Genomic DNA, 26,839 nt, shown 5'->3' on the forward strand with positions numbered 1-26,839 from the left:
TACACTCATATTTAATTTGAAACACACGAAGGCAGAAAGCATGTTGTTGGAAACAGAAAGTGAGAGCACAACGGAGAAATAATTAGTGTGTTCTGTTTTACTCTGCTGTATGTAACTTTTATTCATTCACTTTCCTTATATATTTTTCTGAATTCCGTTTTCTCTTTTTCAGTTTTTCTGAGTCGTTTTAGATTTCAAATGTAAAAATAATATTACATTATAACAAGATAGTGGCCAGTGTCAGCCGCATTCCAGGGGAACTTCTGTAATCATAAGTAAGAGAGAGCTGCAATGCAAACAAATCTTTGAGAACCAAGGATAATTTTTCTTTTTGTCTGTTTGATATATAGAAAGTGTCTTCAGATTTTCATTTTAGATAAAACTATTTAGAACTTAAATTTATTTTCTAATTTTTAATGGTACCTCCTCCACTACTTTCCCCTCTCCCCATATCTTTCAATTAGAAGTTCAGTAAAACAGAGTTCATGGAGTTTCCTTTCATCTGTTGCATTTTTCCTCATTCTACTTATATTATACTGTTTTCCTGTGTTTAGCCAATCATCATATATTTGGTTGCCTCTATTAGTTTGGATTTTTAAAATTTTATATCAAATCATTAAACTTTCCTTGTAAGCTTATAGTTATAGTTACCTGTTATCATCATTTATAATAATTTAAATTCTTTCCTTGGTTTTAAAAAAAACTTTTCTACATGATTTCATGCCTTCTGGAGTCTGTATTTATTTCGTTTACTCCTCATCACCTCAGTGGTTTAATCATTCCTTCTATAAATGACATTATTATTCTTCCTGTTATCTCATTCATAATCCGCCAATTCCTCTTCCTCCGTTACTCTTGCATTTGCTGTTTTTCATTCCCATAGAAAATAGTTCAGTGTCACCACTCCTTTTTAAATCTTGCAACAGAATTTTTGTAATGGCTTCCAACCTGTTGTTCTTGCCTTTAGACTGTATTTCATTTGTGTTGCCACTCAACAGCTTTCAGATTTATTGTCCAAAACCATAGTTCTGATCTTGTCATTTTTCTGCTCAAAACCCATCAGTAGGTCTTCATTTCCTACAAAATAAAGTTCTTCACCTTTGGCCTTATCTTGTATCTGCTCTTCAGCTGGAACTTGGCTACTAATATAAACAAATAGGAGATAGCATGGAAAGAATATGGATTTTAGTGTCAGTCACACATAGTTTTGAATCCTGGCTCTGATACTTTAGTACTGCATAATCTTGTGCAATTTAGTTAAACTTTTGCAGCTTGATTTCCCCTTTTGAAAAATGGGAATCCTAATTCTTGTCTGAAAAGTCTCCATAAAAGTAAATGAAATATATGTTAAAACGTAGCGTACAAATGAGTAGGCCCCATAATAAATAATAGCCACCTTCATCCTACTCTGATTCTGTCAGATGGAGGCAGACTAGATGCAGAGTCAAAAGACCTGATTCTAATCCATCTCTAACTCTGATTAGCTGTGTTATCTTGCACAGGACATTTAACTGTAGGGCTCAATTTTCTCATCCAAGAAGTAACTGCGTAAGTTGTTCACCTATGGCAGAGGTAGAAAAATAGCCACTGCCAGACTTGTGTGGCTTAGAAACACATCTCATTTAACCAATATGGTGCCTACATTTTTTTTTAGCCAACATTTCAAGATTGACAGATTTCAGATTTAACACACACACATACACACACACAGACACACACCCCTGGAATTGTAGCTTCTGTGGAAAAAATTAGATCTGGCCATTGTGTTGCATATCTCTGTGTGGCAGACAGCTTCCTTTTGGGGGATATATCCATTTCATCTAGCTAGCTTCATGAATAGAAGTAATCTCCCTGGCCCCCTAAGGTACCAGAGGTTCAGCTCTAGGGTTGCAGGCTCCAATCAGTTGCCTCATACCCCCTGAAAATGAATTCAGGAATTTGTTTCACCTTCTCAAAGGAGACTGATAACCAAAAATAGTTATAAGTCAATTGAATAAAAGATACCTAGGGTTTCTTCCAGTTCTCAAATCCTAGGGAAATACAATGATTTAAATATTTTATCTTCAGACCTTATTAGTCCCTGCATTAACACCATGGTCATGTTGAAGGGCTGCGTCAATCTGGATCTTGAAATGAAAAAGTCTATATAACCAGTCAGTGGGTCATCTAGATAATAAGTGATTCAGCTTCCTACATGATCTGACCCCTGATCAACTTTGATTATGAAGATGGGTGAAATAATTTGATGTTCCTAATTTTTAAGATATATCTTCAGCCAAAGCAGAAGGGAAGAGGTTTGAGGAAATGGTTTAGTATTATCAACACTTCTCTTGGAATTTTCCCTCTACCCTTAAACTGTATACTTTAGCTGCCTTGTTCTCTGAATGTACCATGTGTTTTTTCTCTAATTTTGTTCATGCTATCCTGTTTGTTTAGAGCTTTCCTACTCCCATCTATATAATAAATGTTCATTTATATTGCATCTTCCTTCAAAGCCCAGGTCAGATTACACTAAATTAGTAATGAAATTACTCATTGTATATTATTTTATTCATATCTTCATTAGAGCACTTAGTCCACTGTGTTGTAATGATTTGTTTTCTTTAACTCTCCAGTTTTCTTTAATTCTCCAGTGTGTCCTGGTGTGTAGGATATAGTAAGTGACATATAGTAGGCACAAATTCAGTGTTTTGTGTCCGGAATTGTTTGTTCCTCCCAGTGGGTTCTTGGTCTTGCGGACTTCAAGAATGAAGCCGCGGACCTTTGCAGTGAGTGTTACAGCTCTTAAAGATGGTGTGTCCGGAGTTTGTTCCTTCAGATTTGTCCAGAGTTTCTTCCTTCTGGTGGGTTCATGGTCTTGCTGACTTCAAGAATGAAGCCGCGGACCTTCGTGGTGAGTGTTACAGCTCTTAAAGGTGGTGCAGACCCAAAGAGTGAGCAGCAGCAAGATTTATTGTGAAGATCGAAAGAACAAAGCTTCCACAGCGTGGAAGGGGACCTGAGCGGGTTGCTGCCGCTGGCTGGGATGGCCAGCTTTTATTCCCTTATTTGACCCTGCCCACGTCCTGGTGATTGGTCCATTTTACACAGTGCTGATTGGTCCGTTTTACAGAGTGCTGATTGGTGCGTTTACAATCCTTTAGCTAGACACAGAATGCTAATTGGTGCGTTTTTACATAGTGCTGATTGGTGCGTTTACAATCCTTTAGCTAGACACAGAGTGCTGATTGGTGCACTTATAATCCTCTAGCTAGACAGAAAAGTTCTTCAAGTCCCCACCCAACCCAGAAGCCCAGCTGGCTTCACCTCTCAATCCCCGCCTCTAAACAGGACACCCCAACTGGTGTTGGGAATTGGCCGATGACAGCTCTAGCTAATTCCTCCTGGATAGGGGTGAAGAAGGAGCCCTGCAGTTGTAGTGTCCTCCAGAGGGGAACTCTTTAGGCCGGTGAAAGGGCCAGTGGGTCAGTCCAGGGGTCCTTGGTAGAAGTTGTTTGTTGAGTTAATTTGGGGTTCCATTTGTAAGACCATCTGTAACTTGATGGCCTCAATCCTAGAGGAAACAGATTTGACAAGGAGGTTAAAAATACAGGGCCTGAAGGCGAGTAATAGCAAGATGGCTGCCACGGGACCTAGAAAGGGGAGAAGCCATGTCGCCCAACTCCAGAGGTTGGTATAAGAGTTTGAAAAGTGTTGTTTGATTTCAGAAGCCTTTTCCTGTAAATGCTGGGTGGCATCTCATACTATCCCTGACTGGTTAGTGTAAAAACATTACTTTTCCCCTAAGAAAGCGCAGAGTCCTCCTTTCTCAGCAGTGAGGAGGTCTAGGCCTCAGCGGTTTTGGACAGTCACTGCTGCCAAAGAGTCTATTTGGGATTGTAAAGAGAAGACCTTCAATTATCAATTATAGGTTTTAAATTTACCCTGGTTTTTAAAGCAATAGGGTATACTGTTTTTCTTTACTACTTCTCTCTTTGACTCTTTCTTTGTCTCTCTCTTTCTCTCTCTGTCTCTGACTCCCTCTTTGTCTCTTTCTCCCTCTCTCTCTCTCTGATTTTCTGTCTCTTTCTCTCTTTCCTTTCTGCTGGTCTTTCTCTGCCTCTGCCAGCTGCTTATGCTGCTGTTCTCCCCTCTCCTTCCTCTTTTTGATGGCTTCGGCAGTGTAAGACTGCCACCTCCTTGGGTTTTTGCACTGCATGCAATAACTCCATGACTTCTTTGTGGTATTTGATGGGGGTTCCCACAGAGGTTAGGAACTCCCTTTCTTTCCATATTGCAACATGGGCATGTAGGATTAAATGAGCACACTTACTATCTGTAGCAAAGTCTCCCAGTTACAACTGAGGAGGTGGGAGAAATACCCGATTACAGGCTGTCCCAGGATTCCTCAGATGGTAACGAACCTTGAGGACAGTCATCCAGGACAGGAGATTAGCACTGAGAAGGCCACACCAGTGTCCAGGAGGAAGTCAATTTCCTGGCCTTCAATTGTTAAAAGTACCTGAGGCTCAGTGAGGGTGACGACGTGAGCTGGTGCTTACCCCGGGCACCCTCAGTCCTGTTGTTGGGTCATCTGGTTGGGGCCTTCTGGCCCAGAGAATCTTTGCCCTCTGGGGCAGTGTGCCTTCCAATGATTGCCTTGGCATAGTGGACATGGACAAGGGGGTGACTTGTTTCTCATTGGACAATCTTTTTTAAAGTGTCCTTGTAAACCACACTGATACCAAGCCCTACCGGGTGATTGGCCTGCTCCATTTTCTGTCCTCTGAACCACCAAGGTTTGTCTGTGTGAGGGCCATGACTAAGGCTGTGGCCTTTGTCTGATCTTCCTTTTCCTTTTCGGACTGTTCCTCTTGGCCCCTATTATAGAACACCGAGAGTTCCACATTTAATAATGCCTCCAGATTTTGTTCATGGCCCAGGGCTCACTTTTGGAGCTTTCTCCTGATATCTGTGGCTGATTGGGTAATAAACTTATCTTTTAAGATCAATTGACCCTCAAGTGAGCCGGGTGACAGGGGAGTATATTTTCTTAAGGCCTCCTGTAGCTGCTCAAGGAAGTCAGAAGGATTTTCTTCCTTTCCCTGAGTTATGGTGGACATCATTGAATAATTCATGGACTTTTTCCTAATTCTCCTTAGTCCTTCTAGAACACAGGTCAACAGATGTTTATGACTCCAGTCCCCATGATCTGAGTCTATATCCCAGTGGATCCATACTGGGGACGGCTTGCTGACTGGTAGGGAATTTGTCCCTTTCTTCAGCTGTCATGCTATCATTTACTTGACTAAGATACGAGGTATCTCCAAACTCTCGTGCTGCAGCTAAAGCTGCATTCTTTTCATTAAAGGTCAGGGTGTGATCTATAAATAGCATGACGTCTCTCCAAGTGAGATTGAAGGTTTTCCCTAGACCTTGTAGGACATCTATATACCTATCAGGATCATTTGAAGGCTTCCCCAGGTCTGCCTTGATCTGCTTTAAATCAGAGAGGGAGAAGGGGACATGTACCTGGGTTCGGCCAAATTCCCCCCTCTACAGCTTGAAGGGGACATAACGAATAGCCCGGGGATTTTTGTGGTCCTTTGGAGATATATTTGCTTGTTTCTTTCTGGGCAGGGGAGATTAGAGGAGGCTTATCATTAATAGGAAGGGGAGCTATAGGGAAGCTAGGATATGGGGGTAAGCTGAGAGGTCCTCCTGTGGGATGTAAATTGCAAGCTTTGCATAGTTGTGTATTCTCCTTCAATGAGAAGAAAGCTTGGACGTAAGGTATTTCACTACATTTGCCTTCCCTTTTACAGAAAAGGTCAAGCTGCAAGATAGTATTGTAATTTGTACTGCCCTCAGGTGGCCATTTTTCCCCATCAGAGAGAGAATATTGGGGCCAGGCCATAGTGCAGAAAAAACTGAGCCACCTCTTTTTTAGGGTTTGCAAGTCAAATTGGTCCCAGTGGCTTGGGATGCATTTCAAGGGTGAGCCTGTTGGTGCCTGAGTGTTTCCCATCTGAAAGACAAAACTGCCTGTGATTTTGGTTTGTTTGTCTCTCCCCCTGCCCAAGAACCCACAAGGGTCCCTGGACCCTGCTGATTGGAATTGTTGCACTTGCCAATGCAGCAGCAGAAACACTTCTTGCCCAAGAACCCTCAACGGTCCCTGGACCCTGCTGATCGGAATGTTGCGCTCACCAACGCAGCAGCAGAAACACTAGTTTTCCTTCTAAACCACAAGGAGGACCGAGGAAGGTCAGATTTAGTGGCCCTTACCGATGCATTCTCGAAAACCTGCACCCTTGCCTGTCCTCCTATACCACAAAGAAGCCCAAGAAAATGCGGATTTAGTGGCCCTTACTGACATATTATCAAAAACCTGTTAGAGTCGTAAACGTTCTCCTGTTAGTATTGGGACCTTACCACTGTCCTATAAATACGTTATGCCCCAAAAATGAAGTGGAGGGCCATACCCTGAGGGAGAGAAGGGATCTCAAGGTTTGAAAGAATGACACCTTTTGTCCTCACTTGAATAGGAAGGATATCATTTCTGAAGCTCCCCATATCCTAGCTTCAGGAATAGCTTTTGTTAGGCCTGCTTGTCTGAGGGTCTGAGGAGGGATCCTAAAATTCCAGATAGTCCCTCCTACAATGGGGCTTTGGGCAAAAATTATGTCTTTCTGATGGGTGAGCCTGGGTGCCTAAAGAAGGCAATAGAGTCCTGGAGTTTATACTAGAAATCATTCATATAGGAGAAACTAGAAAAGCATCAGAGACAGGGAGTGGTTTTTAGAAGCGGGACTAGCCTCGGAGAAGAGAGGTGAGAGAAAGTTTGACAGGCGTTAGGACCCAGGAGGCAAGGGTCAGGATAGATAGGATAGATGAGTGAGTCTCGCTGGGGCAACATAACTTTGAGAGTTCCGCTCATGGCCACAGGGTCAACCAACTTGTCAGGACCCTGGAGCTGATTGGCTTTTCTCTCTGTCAACCCTGGGCTCAGCCCAGAAGTACAGGAAAAGCAGAAGCTGGTTCCAGGCAAACCAATGCTCCCAACTCCAAAGAGCCAGGGGTTGTTAGCCCTTTCCCAGAAAGCCTAACACCCGTGTCTTTAGTCTGGAGGTCACGCTAGTCACTTTTAACTGGCCAATAGGTGCCCAGTATTGGCCCCCAAATTCTAAGGAAAAATAGGACAGAATAGCAAGCAAAAGAGGTCCAATGGTACTCACCGCTTGGTGATAGTCCCTTTGTGATTGCCAAAATGTGTCTGGAATTGTTTGTTCCTCCTGATGGGTTCTTGGTCTCACTGACATCAAGAATGAAGCCGCGGACCTTTGCGGTGAGTATTACACTCTTTAAGATGGTGTGTCTGGAGTTTGTTCCTTCAGATGTGTCCAGAGTTTCTTCCTTCTGGTGGGTTCGTGGTCTTGTTGACTTCAAGAACAAACCCACGGACCTTCGCGGTGGGTATTACAGCTCTTAAAGGTGGTGTGGACCCAAAGAGTGAGCAGCAGCAAGATTTATTGTGAAGATCGAAAGAACAAAGCTTCCACAGCATGGAAGGGGACCTGAGCAGGTTGCTGCTGCTGGCTGGGGTGGCCAGCTTTTATTCCCTTATTTGGCTCCACCCACATCCTGCTGATTGGTCCATTTTACAGAGCGCTGATTGGTCCATTTTACACAGTGTTGATTGGTCCATTTTACAGAGTGCTGATTGGTGCATTTACAATCCTTTAGCTAGACAGAGTGCTGATTGATGCGTTTACAATCCTTAGCTAGACACAGGGTGCTGATTGGTGTGTTTTTACAGAGTGCTGATTGGTGCATTTACAATCCTTTAGCTAGACACAGAGTGCTGATTGGTGCATTTATAATCCTCTAGCTCGACAGAAAAGTTCTCCAAGTCCCCACCCGATCCAGAAGCCCAGCTGGCTTCACCTCTCAGTTTGTTGAATTTAATATGGTTACATAGAGAGTATGTGGGCGTTCCAAGTGTATTGAACAGTGTAAGCAAAAGGGTGAAGCTGGAAAATTATAAAGCATATTTCAGGACAGTTAGAAACATGGAGCAAAGTATTAATATATTTTTAAGTAGCTAAAAATAACATCAAAAAATATTACAGATAAGTTTTTGGAGGCTTGGCTGTTAAACTGTTTGAAATCATCTTCCATGGGGACAATAGTAGTGGTCTAGAGATGAAGGATGTGTGCTGAGACAAGGTGATGGCAGTGGAATAGAAAGGAAGTGATAGTTTTGAAAGATGCTGTACAGAGAAAGTTGGTAGTTCTTGGTGACTGTTTATATAAAGTTTAGAGAAAAGGAAGAATCAAAGGTAATTCCAAGATTTTGATTGTGAACTTACAGAATAATAATGAACAAATGGTACCACTAGCAAAATTAGGAGAATCAGCAGAGGAAGCTGGGGAAATAATGCATTGCATTTTAGATATATGTTGCTGTGGTCTGAATATGCTCCTCCAAATTCATATGCTAAATATTAATTGCCAGTGTGATGGTATTAAGAAGCAGGACCTTTAGTAGGTGATTGAGTCTTGAGGGTGGAGCCCTCATGAATGAGATTAGTGCCCATATAAAAGAGGTACAAGGAAGCTGACCGCCCCTGCTGCATGTGAAGATGTAGCAAGGGGCACCATCTTGGAAGCAGAGAGCAACCCTCAATCTACACCAACTAGGTTGGGGATTCATTTGATCTTGGACTTCCCAGCCTCTAGAGCTGTGAGGAAAAAAAAATTATGTTCTTTATAAATTACTCAGTGTCAAGTATTTTATTATAGCAGGAAAGGATTGAAACAGTTGTGTTTGAGGTCTTCCATGTAGAGATATTTAAGAAGTCCCATTCAGTGCCTCCCAATCACTCACCTACTACCTTAAGTTTTTAGAAATGATTGAGATGTTTCAAGTGTAAACTGTCACTACTCTGGGCAGTAGGCTGAATTAGTGAGGTCCAGAAGTGATTGAAATGAATTTAAACCTACTGATGTTTGAGAAGAAGGAATAGACAACCTTTGAGCATCTCTTTTATGACCTTTATAATATCAGTATTCTTCAATACTGTGGTCATTAATAGAATTAAGAATAGATCAGTGGAATTTATCCCTTATGACCTCAGAATGCCTGGTTACCCTTATATCCCAATTTAGGTTTGCAAAAATTACTTAGCATTTTGTCAGTATGAAATTGTGGTTGTGGCCAATACAACAGGTATGATCTCTGCCTTCAAAAATGTACATCTCAATAAGGAAGATAACAGATATCAATAAATGTAGCAGAAAACAAAATGGAAGATGAATGGATTATACCTTTCTAAGCAGAATTTTATTCTAGTTTCTTCCCATTTAATGTGGGAATTATACTTTTTCTAGATTAAGTAATATATGAAAGTCCATGCTCTGAGCATTGCTCAAGAAATGGTTTTCAATCTTTATATTCTTTAAATTATTGAATTTCCAATTATGCGACAGTACTTTTATCAAAAACTAGTTGATTTCATTTTCCAGGTAAGTTTTTCAACTCATACAAATTTTTAAACTCATACATTCATCCCTCTTTTTCAACATTCTTTATCTTCTAAATTAAAAACATGTACATCTCTCAATCATTGTATTGCTTTCATGAGTTAGTTTTGATAATTCTCTGCAAGAAATTCTAGTCCCCCTGCTTCTGCAAGTCAAGCTGTTCTTCATTTGTAATTTTATTCTTCTCCATGTGTTTCTTAAAAATTTCAATGCCATTTTATTGGGAACTGAAGTAATCTTCTATGACAATTATTTTTAATTTAAATCATAACAGCATTTTTACAATTTATTCAGAGTTTCACCACAAATGGCTCTATCTTTGACAACAGTTATTTCTCAAAATTTATCTTAGTTTACTATCTTTGTATCTATTGACTATAAAAGCATTATCCAAACACAGTGAACCTATCTTTTTGTCTGGAACACTTTCATTTATAAACCTTTAATACTGCTTAATACTTTATAATATTTCCTACAAAAGACAAATGTGGAAGCATAATCTTATTGTTAAATTATCTTTAAATAATTACTTTTTGGAGGGGGAGAGTCATTTTTAATCTTCTTTGCAAACTTTAATATTATAATTTATTGGCCTGGTGCTGTGGCTCACGCCTGTAATCCCAACACTTTGGGAGGCCGAGGTGGGCAGATCACGAGATCAGGAGTTTGAGACCAGCCTGCCCAATGTGGCAAAACCCTGTCTTTACTAAAAATACAAAAATTATCCAGGTGTGGTGGCAGGCACCTGTAATCCCAGCTACTTGGGAGGCTGAGGCAGGAGACTCTCTTGAACCCGGGAGGCAGAGGTTGCGCTGAGTCGAGATCATGCCATTGCACTGCAGCCTGGGTGACGAGCAAGACTCTGTCTCAAAAAAAAAAAAAAAAAAAAGAAAGAAAGAAAATATTGTAATTTATTTCTACTTTCGTTTGGTTTGTTTTCAGTCTTTTTTTCTGTTCAGCTCATATATGAATTAAAAAAAAATTTAGTCAAAAAAGTAAATATCTCATGTGGCTGATTCCTCTCTGGATCAAGTGGTTGTATGCGTCACCTAGCATATCTCTAGGATTATGCAAAAAGACAATAAACTTGCCTTTATTATAGATTTAAACCTGCATCATGCAAATTTATTATAACCATTTACTGTTATTAACATATGTTGTCAAATGGAATATTCTGACCTGTATGTTTGGTATCTTAAATTATTTCTAGTTTTTTGTTAGCTGGGTGTTATCTAAAAAACTCAGCTTAGTAATTAAAATTGTGAAGAATGAAAGAGGATCTGTTTAATAATGAAAATACTGGAGTGTAAAGTTTAGTTTTTTACAGTTAGACTAATTTTAGAAATACGAAATTTACCAGTGAAAAAGGAATAATCCCAGATTGTTTAGGAAGTAAAAAACTACTTAGTTTTTCTGCTTTGAATATTTAAAATAATTTCTAGAATCAAGAGGAAAAACAGTTAATTGAATTGTTTGTCGTAATTTCACATTGTGTGAGATGAAAGGTAAGGAAACTGTGAAAGATAGTAATGTTAGTATCTTAGGTCACAAATCGCATTTAATAGCTAATTTAAATGAATGCCATAGAACTGCTGCATCAAGAAAAGGCTTAAATATACACAAATATTCACAAAACTTTATGTACTGTTTTAGGTGATTCATAGCCCTCGTAAACTCTTAGACATCAGGATAAGAACTGCTGGTTGAAAACATTATTAGTATTACAGTTGTTTGAATTCATCTTGATTTAGGCCAACACTTGTGCTTCTTCTTTATTTTTTTTTCTTGTAACTTCTGATTTCTTGTTAAGAAATATTCCATTTTCAAACATTTATTTAACTAATTTTTGTCAAGTGCTGAAAAGTGTTCGTTCTCTGAGTAAACACTGCATTTCAGGTTCAGCTACAGAGTATCAGACCAGTGTCTTTAGGCTGATACCAATGACAGTCACTGAAGCTTAATTCTTCCCTTTTACATAATGATTGCAATCAAATGGGGAATTTAAATTTAACATTTAGGTTGGGTATTTTACTTGTTTATTTTCTATACAGCAATTACCTTGAATAATGGCTTGTAAAGAATAAAATTGACCTAACTTTTATGAACTATACACATCATTACAAAAACTAAGGAAGTAGTAAAGAACAAGATCTGTTGGAGATAGGGTAGGAGCTAGATAGAAAAAAAGTATGTGTTTACTGCAAAGACTGTTCGCTTGTTCCTTTTACTTGGCAAATGATTATAACAAAATTCAGTTGAGAGAGTAGAATAAACACATCTATTTTGCATTAATGTTGAAAGGGAGCTTAGAATAAGAATAGAAGATGAAATTGAACTCAAATTAATGAAATGCACAATGGGAAAGAAAAATACAGTTTTAAGAGAGGAGTATAACTTAATTCTACTCCCTCAAAATCCCTTATTAGTAATTTGGTTATGTTTAAATTTACAGTTTTCCTGAGACAAAGAGTGCTTTATGTGCCTTGCCTTAATAATAAACAAACTGGCCGGGTGCAGTAGCTCACACTTATGATCCCAGCATTTGGGAAGGCTGAGGTGGGAGGATTGCTTGAGCCCAGGAGTTTGAGACCAGCCTGAGTAACATAGTGAGACCCTGTCTCTAGTAAAAATAAGTTTAAAAAATTAGCTGGGCACAGTGGTGCATGCCCTTATCCCAGCTACTTGGGAGGCTGAGGTGAGAGGATCACTTGAGCCCTGGAGATCAAGGTTGCAGTGAGCCATGATCATGCTGCTGCACTCTAGCCTGGGCAACAGAGTGAGACCTTTTCTCAAAAGACAAAAACAACAACAATAATAAACAAATTGACAAGTCTTAGTTATTTTTGGAAGCCCAAAAGTCTAGGCCCAGATCAAGATATAAAGAGAGATATTGGTCTTCTCAGTAAATGGACAGTGGCAGTGACAGTGACTAAGGTAGTGACATTTTGAGGTGCTGTGGGGTAGTGGAGCCTACAGTGGTGTTCAGAAATGACAACCTAAGTAAGAAATGATGTATCTTTGGTCAGAAAAAGGGAAGAACAGAGGTTGCTATCAATTCAAAGCAATTACTGCACTGAAATAAATATATTTTTTAGTATACTTTACATCACTTTTTAACATTTTACAATTTGATATTTATTTTGTATTTTGCTAACCAAATTATATTTGATTTATCAAATTTGAATTTATTATTCAGAAAATATTTATACATATTTAATTTATTCTTAAATGCTTCTCATTTTAAATGAAGTTTAAAGTTTATTGGATTTCTGGGAATTTAGTATCTGTTGTTTTTTGTTATTTTTTGAAACATTTTGAGATTATGGGAAATTAAAACATTCTCGTGAAGCAAACTTGAAACTTTATTCCAGGTATTTAAGGCATAGCTGAAATTATATCTACCATATTTCACATCAAATTTAGTAAGAAGTATCATTAATACTAAAACTCTCTCCTGCACTTGAAAGTTGATCTTGGGACATGATGCCCAGTGCTAACCAGTGGATTAGCAGAAACCAAGTAATTCTTGCTTTCATCCTACGTAGAGCGTAGTACCCAGTGTTAACTATTGGACCTCCATGTTTGTTCTCAAGGTGCAGTTCATCCATCCTTAGTCATGCCTTCATTCTACTGATGGAGATCTTGCACTCCACTCAGGTTCCAGAGTCCAAATCTCCTTTCCCCCAGCAGGTCCCACATTTAAAAGCTAAGTGTGCATATTGATCTTTCTCTCAATTTCTTCTCTAGTAGCCTATAAGATGTTCTGGCCTTAAATATTTGAGGTTTTAAAAATTCTATATTCCAATAAATTTGGAAAGTTGATCCAAGTGTTAGGACACTCAGTAACTTAATTTGGACTTAATGGTTTGAGGGTTGCCTATTTATGTTCTAGGCCGTGTGTTAGGAATATATATTAAAATATAGTTAATTGTTCTCTATGTTTCCATGTGTTCTCATCATTTATTTCCCACTTATGAGTGAGAACTTTTGGTATTTGTTTTTCTGTTCTTGCATTACTTTGCTAAGGATAATGACCTCCAGCTCCATCCATATCCCTGCAAAGGATATGATCTCATTATTTTTTATGGTTGTGTAGTATTCCATGGTGTATGTAATCTGTACAGTAAACCCTCATGACAAAAGTTTACCTATCTAACAAACCTGCACGTGTATCCCAACTTTAAATGTTTATATATGTGTATATATATATAGTTAACTACATAATTGTATGTGTGTATATGAATGTACATGTATATAAGTGTATATATGTATTTGTTTATGTGTGTGAATTACATAAAACCCTATGAAATAGATATTGTTCCCCATTTTATAGATGAAGAAATTGAGTCTTAGAGCAGGTAAATAAATTGCTCATGGCCACAGGGATAGATATTCTGAGAACCAGAATTCAAACCCTAGTTCTTCCTCATTCATTCATTGAGTACCTTCTATTTGCTGTACATTATTCTAGGTTCTGAGGATACAGCAGTGAATAAAAATTCTTGTCTTCTTGGATCTTGCATACTATACCAGATGGTGATAAGTGCTTTAAAAAATTAATAAAGACTCAGAGGGTGATGAGAGTTCAGTGGGATTGCAATTTTAAACGAGACTGTCAGAGAAGTTTTCACTGAAATGGTAACATTTGAGCAAACACCTGAAAGAAGAGTGAGCCATGAAAATTCATGAGGGAAGGTGGTCTCAGACAGAGGTAAAAACAAGTGCAAAGGCCTGGGTAAGCTCATTCCATGTGGCATCCAGTAGAATTCTAACTGGGAGTTGCTGAACCCCCTTCAATCCATATTGAACATTTGTTGTCTGCATACACTATAAATAGTAAAACACTAAGTCTCATAGACAATCGTTAAGTTATAACAAAGTAGCTTTATTCAAATTTAGTTTTTAACTTATAAATAGTAGGTACCCCTGAATTGTTTATTTTTTATTTAGCAAATCAATTTCTAAATTTCTATTTCTTTGCATATTTTTGTTTTCCCTGAAATTAAACTATGAAGAGTCTGTTAGAGTTAAAATACTGTGGTTACATTTTCCTATTTTTACATTTAATTTCATTTTTATAAGTAATGTAGTTAAGTGTGAAACTGCTTTAGGAATGGTTAAATGCACTTTATACATTCAATGTGATGTTAATATTGGTACAATAAGGACATGCATGTCAATATCTTGTTAATTTTATTCCTTCTAAGAGCATGGTTTGCATGTTTATATAACATATTTTTTCACTTCATATGCAACTATAAAGTGAGCTGAAATAGCTTAGGCAAAATGTTTTCTAGCACATAATTGGATGATATAAATTGATTTCTTTTGAAAGCAATAGTATATATTCTATTTTCTTCCCTTGGTACATTATAGGATTATGAACAGATTCAAAACATTCAGAAAACTTAACTCATCCCATCTTTAATTTTCAAAGTTCAATAAGACAGACTTTAGCTTTTGGTTAAGCTGTATTAAACAATTACCAAAGATTGAATTCAAAAGTCACCTGCTGTGGAAGGCAAAGCCTTAAAATGTTTAAGTTTGCATTGAATAAAAGTAAATTTCCATTTTAGAAAACATGTTCAATTCAACTCAACCTATTGAGCATTGTCTATCAGAGTTTTATTGATAAGGGAGAAAAATCAACTATGAAGCTATTGCAGTAGTATTGGAGAGCATTAACAAGGTTTGAAATACAGTAGTGATGGGGGAGGCGGTTTTCAAATGAAGGACATTTTTACATCAGAGTTGATGGGTGGCTTAGCATGTGGATTGATGGCACAAGAAGCATTTCAGATAATGTAAAGGCTTTTAGCTTTGCCACTGGGTGAGTGATAAGGCTATTAAACAAGTTAGAAAATAGAACAAGGGAAAGATTTTGGGAGCATGAAAGTGTTCAGTTGAGTTTTGAACCTTTTGAATTGAAGACATCTGTAGGACATTTATGCAGAAATGAAAACAAAATACTTCTATGTCATTGTGAAGATTATAATTAAGAGGACACTGTTGATTTCTTCTTGAAATTCTGAGCCATAAGACAGATCTAGGCTGTGTGATAATGATGGTAGTGACCTTTTCCCAACCCTGTAACAGCAAAATCTCAAATTTAGTACATAATTGCATTTTACTTTATGTCACATTCTAAATGTTTTAAATCACCTTTTTCTCATCCTGAGATTATAAACATTCCCTGGTGCTATTGAAGTCCTTGTAGTGGCCTCAGTGATTGCTATTACCATAGAACCTTAGGAGAATTTATTTTCCTTTTATAGTTGATGATGTTATAGTAGTAACTGTACTGAGGGATTGCTGTCATTCATGCATTCATTCATGCCTTGTGCAAAGTATTGTTGCTTTACAACTGGGCATAAAGCATAGAGTTACTTTGTTTCTGCAAATAGATATCATAATAAGATTTTACAAAGATGTTTCTTTTTCAGAGACTTATTAATTATTTTATATGTAAAATGACTTTTTAATTTCTTAAAACTTTTTTTTTTTGACTCAGAGTCTTGCTCTGTTGCCCAGGCTGGAGTGCAGTGGCATGATGAGGGTTCATTACAGCTTCGACTTTGCAGGCTGAAGCAATCCTCAGCTCCTCAAGTAGCTGGGACTACAGGTATATGCCACTGTACCCAGCTAATTTTTTAAAATTTTAGTAGAAATGAGGTCTTGCTATGTTGCCCTGGCTGATCTCAAACTGCTGAGCTCAGGCAATCCTTGTGTCTTGGCCTTCCAAAGTGCTGGGATTACAGGCATGAATCACTATGCCCAGCTAATTTCTTGAAACCTTAAAATTACTTTTAGTGGAGAGGGAGGTGTAGAGAGGAGTGAAGAAAGTGAAATAATTAATAAAATATAATATCTTAGGATGTCACTGTATATTGATCTCTGCCAGAGGGAATACTTGCCAGACTTGATTCTGAGAGTCAGGTCTCCCTAACGCTTTTCTTTCTGAGATGGAGTCTCGGTCTGTCACCCAGGCTGGAGTGCAGTGGTGCGTTCTCGGCTCACTGCAACCTCTGCCTCCCGGGTTCAAGTGATTCTCCTGCCTCAGCCTCCCAAGTAGCTGGGACAATGCTTTTCTTTACTGCTGTCCTGCTTGATTTCCTTTGTTTGTCCACTGTACTTACAACTGTGGCATGCTAATGGAATGTCAGAATTAAGACCAAGGTCTTAATTCATACTACCTTGGATTCATCCACCTAGTGTCTGTACAAACTTTGATACATTACAGCCTTCCTACGTCTCAGTTGTTTCCTCTGTAAATGAGGATAAGAGCATTATGTCTACTTATAAAACTGTCACATGAAAGGTAAAGTGCTTAGCACAGTGCCTGGCACATAGTATACATACAGTAAATGTTAAAATAATAGGGATGAATTATTGTAAGACCTAACAGTACTCTGTTTTTCTTAAAGTGCTGTATAACATTCAAGTAGAACAACAGACATTTATTTTTATTTGCTAATTATAAATTTTATACATTCAGTGATTGTTTTACTTTATTTTTATTTGTAAAATATTATATGTTTTTCTGTCTTGAGATTTTTATAATCCAAGATGTATATATATGACTCTTCTGTCTTTCTCCTTATACATTGGTCCCTTGTATACAAACAAACAATTGAAAAAAATAAACTGAGATATATCCTGGTCTCATATTTGTAGAAAATGATCTCCCCTGCCTCTTTCCTTTCCTTCTTCCCTCATGACCAATTAGCCTATCTTTTAAGAACCCATCTTATAACTGGTCTTTTCAGAAACCTCTGTGGAATAGTGATATGGGGTACATAGAAAGTAAGAGTAAGTAAAGATGATAAGTAAAGCATATATAAAGCAGAACAAGGACTTCCAGTAGAGGGAGATGTAGGCCAAACAATCAAGCCATATGATATGCAGGTGCGATAGGCAGCAAATTTAAAGTTTTCCCTGCATAAAAAATCTAAGTACTAATTAATTTACTAAATATAAGTTAAGTAACACTGGAATTTCTGTTTTGCTAGTTGCCAAATCCAAAGCGATTATACAAGTACCTAGGGAAGAACTGTGAGGACTATGTGTGTGTATTGCCATTGTCCCTTAACTTTCTCACGTAACTGTTTCAGAGATGGAGTCAAGACTAGATCATAAACACCTCTCTCTCTCTCTCTCTCTGTCTTCCTCCCTCCCTGCCTCCCCCCTCCCTCTCTCTGAATCTTTAAAAATAGCAAGTAATGGAAGTTATAGGCTGGATAACTTGAAAACAAAGAAAGTACAGCAGCTATATTTCCATAATTCAAAAATATTTTTTCATGGAGTTCTAGACTATCTGAGTAAACTAGGGTTAGCCCTAAATACCATAAACTATTGGACTGAATTAGAACACTATCCTTTTTTTAAAAAAAATATTGTTATAAAGATAATATTGTAACTCAGATCTTTAAATTTCTGAAATTGCTGAGACCTGTACTTAAAGGAAATTAACAGCATTTAATTCATGTTGGATTGGATTTTTTTCAAGTCTTTTCAGTAGGATAGTTAAGTTGATTTTAACGTTTACATTTCCAACAGAAACATCACAATTCTTTCTTTTGGCAACATTGTCCAATAGCTAACTATTATAATGGTCCCTCAGCACTTGGAGATTTAATACTCTTATTCTGTCACACTCTACAAAATTGCTGCCTTGGAACTTGGGGATGTTGAGACTCCCCTTAAACCTGAGAATTTCACTTAATAGTTGACTGAGTTTTCCAGTTTGTATCATGGCTAAATATTTTGATGTGGATTTTATTACTTTTGGCTGAGTTAGTAAATTCAGTTTATAAAATATCCATAGAAATTTACATCATTCGCAACATATATCTTAAATTAATTTACTCTAGTAATTTTAATTTATGTTTAGTTGATTCAGAAATGGAAGGTATATATCTCTGCTGATTTTATTCATATTAATGAATTTGGTAAACATTACCACCACCAGCTTAATAGATATTAGCTTAAATATGTAGTTTTTATTTAGAATTCTACAAACCCTCCTCACTTATCTTACTAATCTTGCTTTAAGTTTTGTCAGGTAATATCACTATTTTTTGTGTTTAAGAATATTTTTATAATTTAATAAGTAACTACAGAAGATTAGCTATGCTAGAGAAGACTTCATAGCCTATAGTATGGATTTTTTTGGTGGAATTAAACTTCTTGCCTAGATTGCAGCGTGGTTTCATGAGGTGAACATTTTGCATACTTCATTTAAGCCTTTAAGATGTGTGTTTTTTTGAATTATTCAAAATTAATTTTCAATGAATGGGCCTGATTGGACTTTCCCGTCTAATGAGCTCCTTTGAACTACTGCAGACAAATTGGAAGGCTTTCTTTTAACTCTTTTAAATAAATTAACTTGCCTTAAAAATGGGCATAGAACAATGAGTTTGAGCTAATCTGTCAGTGTGCCTATGTGCATCCATCATAATAAGCAGGGGTGTGCTGCAGTAATAAGCTTAAAACTCACTTACTGAAAGCAATGAAATTTAATTTTTATATATGCTTTGTGTTCATTGTAGTTTGATAGTAATGCTCTCCTTGCTCTAGTCACTCAAGGATTCAGGCTGAGGAATGTTCCGTCTTGACACATGCTTCGATTACAGAGCTGAGACAAAAAAGAGTACTGAATCTTCTGACACTCTTAAAACTTCTGCCTGAAAATGGTATGGTTCACCTTGGGAAGATACAGCCACACCTGAGTTCAACAAGGTTCATGATCCTCCTACAGAGAAGGGCACTAGATATTTGCAAACAGCACAACAGTTTATCATTCTAGTCTAAATTAGTGAGTATTTGGAAACTGCTGACAGTTACACACTAAGCTGATAGAATGTCTGGTTTAAAACTGGCCATGGGAAGAAAATGAGTTGTTTTCACCAGGTTATAACCTGATTCGTTTTGGAACTCATATTGACAGTGCATTGAGCACGTGCACCCCACCCCCCTGCCACAAGTCTGCATCATCCACATGATGCAGGAACTGTTTTGCAGGAACATTTATATACCACTGGGAATATTACCGTTGTTCCTCATGCACTGTGGACAGGGAGTAACAGTGTTGTCTGGGCTGACTACCTTTAAATGCACAGTTATAGGCCAGCCAGGACAGTTCGTAAATTTAATAAATACATTACTATTCAGATTTTAACCAACCTACCTTCCTTCCTTCCTTCTTTCCTTCCTCCCTCCCTCCCTTCTCTCCTTTCCTCCCTCCCTCCCTCCCTTCTCTCCTTTCCTCCCTCCCTCCCTTCCTTCCTCCCTCCCTCCCTTCCTCCCTCCCTTCCTTCCTCCCTCCTTTCCTTCCTCCCTCCCTTCCTTCCTCCCTTTTCTCTCTCTCTCTGCCTCTGTCTCTATCTCTGTCTCTTTCTTTCCATAAAAAAGGCCTGATTGTAATTTGGAGTTTAAATTTTCAATTGCATAAAATATTAAGAGAAAACTGGGTGTTCCATATAGCTAATTGTTTAAATAGTAAATACAAATGGAGCCATTAGATATATTGCCAAAATTCACAACAAAATGAAAATATTGGCATTTGTTATAAAAATTGTTCATTTATTGTTTATTAATATCACACTAATTAACCATTAATTATTGCTGAAGACTTTTTCTATCTTTTTTAGGTATGACTGATTTTCCCAAAATATTTTGTGAAACTTCTCAGAAGTTGGTGAGTGTGGAAGCCTTTGCTCTGGCTGCGAAATACTATTCTGTACAAAACTTGGGAATATGTACTCCTTTTGAACAGTTGCTTATAGCCCTTCGAGGAAATCAAAACCAGAGAAATGGTATGTCTATTTATGTGTGTGTATATGTGCTTTTTAGGTACTTAGAAGCAATACTTTGTTCATATATGTGTATCTTTCCAAAATATTATTAATTTATTGTTAGACCTTAATATATAAGTCCTGACAAATTAGCTATTGTTTAGAAGAGTAGGTTTTCCCCTTGTACTATATTAAACAGAACAACTTATAGATCTCCACATTTTTTTCTACATTAACTCTTGTAACTTCTACTTCAGATAGTTCCTGCCCCTCAAACACAGATCACAGTGAGCTCCTACAAATTCCAAAATCTACATTATTTTTGTTGCAGCAGGCTAATGTTCTCTATGGGAAGAGGATGGGAAGAGTTGAAGGGGACATTTGGGGATGTGGGGAGAAGCATAGTGTCAGAAAGTGGGGATGGTGCAAATTAAAAAAACAGATATGATAATGTGGTAGATTAAAACTCAGCCATATCTATAATAATATTCAATGTAAATTGTTTCTACATGCCAATTAAAAGGCAGAGATCAGAAGGCTGTGGTTAAAAAAAAAACTCAGATTCTTTTATCTTACACAAACCTCTTTCATATCTCTTATTTGATCCTCATTTTTCCCCACCTTTTTATTTTGATAATTTCCAAACCTACAGAAAAGTTACAAGAATGGTACAATAGACCCTGTATACTTTTCACCTAGATTCACCATGTGTTCACATTTTGCCACATTTGTTGTAGTTCTCTTCACACACACACACGCACACGCACACATACACACACACTTCTCTCTTTCTGAATCTTTTGAACATAAGTTGTAGATATTGTAGCATTTTACTCTCAAATACTTCACTCTGTATCTCAAAATAACAAGGGCATTTTCCTACACATCCTGTAGTTTATTAGCACACTCAGGAGTTTAACGCTGATACAGTAATATTGTCTAATAAGCAGTCTATATTCCAGTTTCTTTACTTTTTCCAAGAATATCTTTTAGAGCCATTTTTTTTCTTCATACAGGAATTAGTCTAGGCTCATACCTGACAATAGTTATCATGTCTATTTAGTCTTTTCAATCTTAAATCGTTTCTTACCCTTGCTTTTGTTTTTCCTGACACTGATACTTTTGATATCTATAGGCAAGTTTATTTTATTGTTTCCCCAAGATTAGATTCAAGTTATACATTTTTGATAGGAGTACTACTTAAGTGATTCCTTTTTCATGTATCAAATTAGGAAGCACATATAATTTTGTCACATTATTGGTGACACTAAGTTTACTCACTTGGTAAAGGTGGGTCTACTGGAGTTCTCCATTGTAAAAGGACCCTTTTATCTTTCAGTCCAATTCTTTTATTATTATTGTAATTTTTAAAATCTCTATAACCATTTTAAGCAAAATTATTTCATAGTGTTCCCCCTGGAGCAAGAGAGGGGCTGTTTGGTGAATTATGGCTCTCGGTAAGAACCATTATAGCTGCAAATGGGTTCACCAGCAACGTTACTATGGGGGCTGTAGTCGACTGGCAATGAAAGCTCTAAGGAGAACACTCTATCCCAGGTGCTGGTAACTGGCAATAAACGAATGTACCTCTGAATCAAGGGTATAATCCTTGGCCCCTCCCCCAATGTATAAAGTTTAAGGGCCACAGTTTGGGCATCAGAGTGAGTAAAGATGTTATATCCTAGGCAGGAACAAACAGAAAAACCACCATTCAAGGTCTGGATGGACTCTGTTGTGTCCAGTACAAGAAAGAGTTGACTTAGCCATGTAGAGAGATGCATGCTGGTGATAAGTGAGAGTTGAGGGGCTATATTCCCCATCCTGGAGTAATCAGCATATTTGTTTACTAGGTTAGTATCTGCCAGCAGAATGACATTGTGGAATTCAGACCTCTCTGATGGAGACCATGTCCTAAAGTACCCTCAGAATGTTACCAAGAAGGTGCTACCTTCCATCTACAGGACCATAAGTAACCAGCACTTAACACCTGGAAAGACCTCATTAAAACCCAGTATCCCAATGTGGTAATCCCAGGTTAAGCCTATACCAAGGCATTCGCAGATGTCAACACTGTCGTGCCATAATAATCATTCCAGCCCTACATTTCAGTTCCCTACCACCCAACTCCCACATGACTGATGATGTTGACTACCTTGTCATATGCTTTTTGGCCATTTTAATATACTTTATAATGTGTAGCATACAGTGTATACTCGTATAGTCCTATAGTTCTGCAATGAGGGAAATGTCCTGTGCTTGTGCTGCTCAGTATAGTAGAAACTAGCCACATGTGGCTGTTAAGAACTTCACCTGTGGCTAGTGCAGCATAGAATGTTAATTTTCAATTATATTTGATTTCAGTGTAAATTGCAATAATCACATGTGGTTAGCAGCTATTATATTAGACAGCACAGGTAATGAAATGACTGTTTAAGTTTTTTCCCCCACTTTTCTACTGGGTGATCCTTTTTGTATTGATTTGTAGGAGTTTGTTTTATTTTATTCTCAGATACAAATTCTCTGTAGATATATGTATTGGAATTATCTTCTTTCATTTGGGGCTTGCCTTTTTACCTCATAATGTTGTCTTTTGATGAAAAATTTCTTTTGTAGTCCACTTTACCAGTCTTTTCCATTATAGTTAATTGTTAAGGAATAGTTTTAATGTTCTATGGATTTTTACATTTAGTTTATTAATTTAAATTTAATAGACATCTACAGAACTCTCCACCCCAAATCAACAGAATATACATTTTTTTCAGCACCACACCACACCTATTCCAAAATTGACCACATAGTTGGAAGTAAAGCTCTCCTCAGCAAATGTAAAAGATCAGAAATTATAACAAACTGTCTCTCAGACCACAGTGCAATCAAGCTAGAACTCAGGATAAAGAAACTCACTCAGAACCGCTCAACTACATGGAAACTGAACAACCTGCTCCTGAATGACTACTGGGTACATAACAAAATGAAGGCAGAAATAAAGGTGTTCTTTGAAACCAATGAGAACAAAGACACAACATACCAGAATCTCTGGGACACATTCAAAGCAGTGTGTAGAGGGAAATTTATAGCACTAAATGCCCACAGGAGAAAGCAGGAAAGATCCAAAATTGACACCCTAACATCACAATTAAAAGAACTAGAAAAGCAAGAGCAAACACATTCAAAAGCTAGCAGAAGTCAAGAAATAACTAAAATCAGAGCAGAATTGAAGGAAACAGAGACACAAAAAAACGCTTCAAAAAATTAATGAATCCAGGAGCTGGTTTTTTGAAAGGATCAACAAAATTGATAGACCGCTAGCAAGACTAATAAAGAAGAAAAGAGAGAAGAATCAAATAGATGCAATAAAAAATGATAAAGGGGATATCACCACCGATCCCACAGAAATACAAACTACCATCAGAGAATACTACGAACACCTCTACGCAAATAAACTAGAAAATCTAGAAGAACTGGATAAATTCCTCGACATATACACCCTCCCAAGACTAAACCAGGAAGAAGTTGACTCTCTGAATAGACTAATAACAGGCTTTGAAATTGTGGCAATAATCAATAGCTTACCAACCAAAAAGAGTCCAGGACCAGATGGATTCACAGCCGAATTCTACCAGAGGTACAAGGAGGAACTGGTACCATTCCTTCTGAAACTATTCCAATCAATAGAAAAAGAGGGAATCCTCCCTAACACATTTTATGAGGCCAGCATCATCCTGATACCAAAGCCGGGCAGAGACACAACCAAAAAAGAGAATTTTAGACCAATATCTTTGATGAACATCGATGCAAAAATCCTCAATAAAATACTGGCAAACAGAATCCAGCAGCACACCAAAAAGCTTATCCACCATGATCAAGTGGGCTTCATCCCTGGGATGCAAGGCTGGTTCAATATATGCAAATCAATAAATGTAATCCAGCATATAAACAGAACCAAAGACAAAAACGACATGATTATCTCAATAGATGCAGAAAAGGCCTTTGACAAAATTCAACAACCCTTCATGCTAAAAACTCTCAATAAATTAGGTATTGATGGGACGTATCTCAAAATAATCAGAGCTACTTATGACAAACCCACAGCCAATATCATACTGAATGGGCAAAAACTGGAAGCATTCCCTTTGAAAACTGGCACAAGACAGGGATGCCCTCTCTCACCACTCCTATTCAACATAGTGTTGGAAGTTCTGGCCAGGGCAATTAGGCAGGAGAAGGAAATAAAGGGTATTCAATTAGGAAAAGAGGAAGTCAAATTGTCCCTGTTTGCAGATGACATGATTGTGTATCTAGAAAACCCCATTGTCTCAGCCCAAAATCTCCTTAAGCTGATAAGCAACTTCAGCAAAGTCTCAGGATACAAAATCAATGTACAAAAATCACAAGCATTCTTATACACCAGTACAAACAGAGAGCAAAATCATGAGTGAACTCCCATTCACAATTGCTTCAAAGAGAATAAAATACCTAGGAATCCAACTTACAAGGGATGTGAAGGACCTCTTCAAGGAGAACTACAAACCACTGCTCAATGAAATAAAAGAGGATACAAACAAATGGAAGAACATTCCATGCTCATGGGTAGGAAGAATCAATATCATGAAAATGGCTGTACTGCCCAAGGTAATGTATAGATTCAATGCCATCCCCATCAAGCTACCAATGACTTTCTTCACAGAATTGGAAAAAACTACTTTAAAGTTCATATGGAACCAAAAAAGAGCCCACATTGCCAAGTCAATCCTAAGCCAAAAGAACAAAGCTGGAGGCATCACGCCACCTGACTTCAAACTATACTACAAGGCTACAGTAACCAAAACAGCATGGTACTGGTACCAAAACAGAGATATAGACCAACGGAACAGAACAGAGCCCTCAGAAATAACACCACATATCTACAACCATCTGATCTTTGACAAACCTGAGAAAAACAAGCAATGGGGAAAGGATTCCCTATTTAATAAATGTTGCTGGGAAAACTGGCTAGCCATATGGAGAAAGCTGAAACTGGATCTCTTCCTTACACCTTACACAAAAATTAATTCAAGATGGATTAAAGACTTAAACGTTAGATCTAAAACCATAAAAACCCTAGAAGAAAACCTAGGCATTACCATTCAGGACATAGGCATGGGCAAGGACTTCATGTCGAAAACACCAAAAGCAATGTCAACAAAAGCCAAAATTGACAAATGGGATCTAATTAAACTGAAGAGCTTCTGCACAGCAAAAGAAACTACCATCAGAGTGAACAGGCAACCTACAAAATGGGAGAAAATTTTCACAACCTAGTCATCTGACAAAGGGCTAATATCCAGAATCTACAATGAACTCCAACAAATTTACAAGAAAAAAAACAACCCCATCAAAAAGTGGGCGAAGGATATGAACAGACACTTCTCAAAAGAAGACATTTATGCAGCCAAAAAACACATGAAAAAATGCTCACCATCACTGGCCATCAGAAAAATGCAAATCAAAACCACAGTGAGATACCATCTCACACCAGTTAGAATGGCAGTCATTAAAAAGTCAGGAAACAACAGGTGCTGGAGAGGATGTGGAGAAATAGGAACACTTTTACACTGTTGGTGGGACTGTAAACTAGTTCAACCATTGTGGAAGTCAATGTGGTGATTCCTCAGGGATCTAGAACTAGAAATACCATTTGACCCAGCCATCCCATTACTGGGTATATACCCAAAGGACTATAAATTATGCTGCTATAAAGACACATGGACATATATGTTTATTGCGGCACTATTCACAATAGCAATGACTTGGAACCAACCCAAATGTCCAACAATGATAGACTGGATTAGGAAAATGTGGCACATATACACCATGGAATACTATGCAGCCATAAAAAATGATGAGTTCATGTCCTTTGTAGGGACATGGATGAAATTGGAAATCATCATTCTCAGTAAACTATCGCAAGAATGAAAAACCAAACACCGCATATTCTCACTCATAGGTGGAAATTGAACAATGAGAACACATGGACACAGGAAGGGGAACATCACACTGTGGGGACTGTTGTGGGGTGGGGGGAAGGGGGAGGGATAGCTAGCTTTAGGAGAGATACCTAATGCTAAATGACGAGTTAATGGGTGCAGGACACCAGCATGGCACATGTATACATATGTAACTAACCTAACCTGCACATTGTGCACATGTACCGTAAAACTTAAAGTATAATAATAATAAAATAAAATTTAAAAAGTTTTAAATTTCCTAGTTAGTAATACATTTTTAGCATGCCACAAGATACTCTTAGAACAAGGACTTCTGGTCCAGGCATTATGGATTATGATGATTAGTTCTCTGGATTTCTATAAGCTTTGAAATTAAGAGGTAAAAATCTAAAATAAATTGGACTTCATACTATTTAAAAAAAATTATTTATAGTGGCTAAGCTAGTAGAGATCTATCCAGAAACCACAGTAGAATCTGTGTATTATTTTCCTACTTAATTTCAAAATATATGAACATCAACTGATAATTCCTAC

General features: G+C 37.6%; 1 protein-coding gene across 7 annotated transcripts in view; it reads left to right on the forward strand.

The window, feature by feature from the left end:
- The window catches only part of METTL25 (methyltransferase like 25), a 124,649-nt gene that overhangs the window by 8,340 nt on the left and 89,470 nt on the right, over positions 1-26,839 (forward strand). For 4 of the 7 annotated variants that reach the window (XR_010122647.1, XM_054443479.2, XM_054443481.2 and 1 more), the window contains exon 2: positions 20,175-20,339. Coding sequence is in view for 6 of the 7 variants with exons in the window: in XM_054443479.2 (XP_054299454.1) it covers positions 20,175-20,339 (165 nt within the window). In the remaining variant the exon portion in view is untranslated. The other 3 variants (XM_063646527.1, XM_063646528.1, XM_063646529.1) reach the window with 2 other exon arrangements.

Source organism: Pongo pygmaeus, chromosome 10, assembly GCF_028885625.2.
Source record: "Pongo pygmaeus isolate AG05252 chromosome 10, NHGRI_mPonPyg2-v2.0_pri, whole genome shotgun sequence".
Taxonomy (NCBI): Eukaryota; Metazoa; Chordata; class Mammalia; order Primates; family Hominidae; genus Pongo; species Pongo pygmaeus.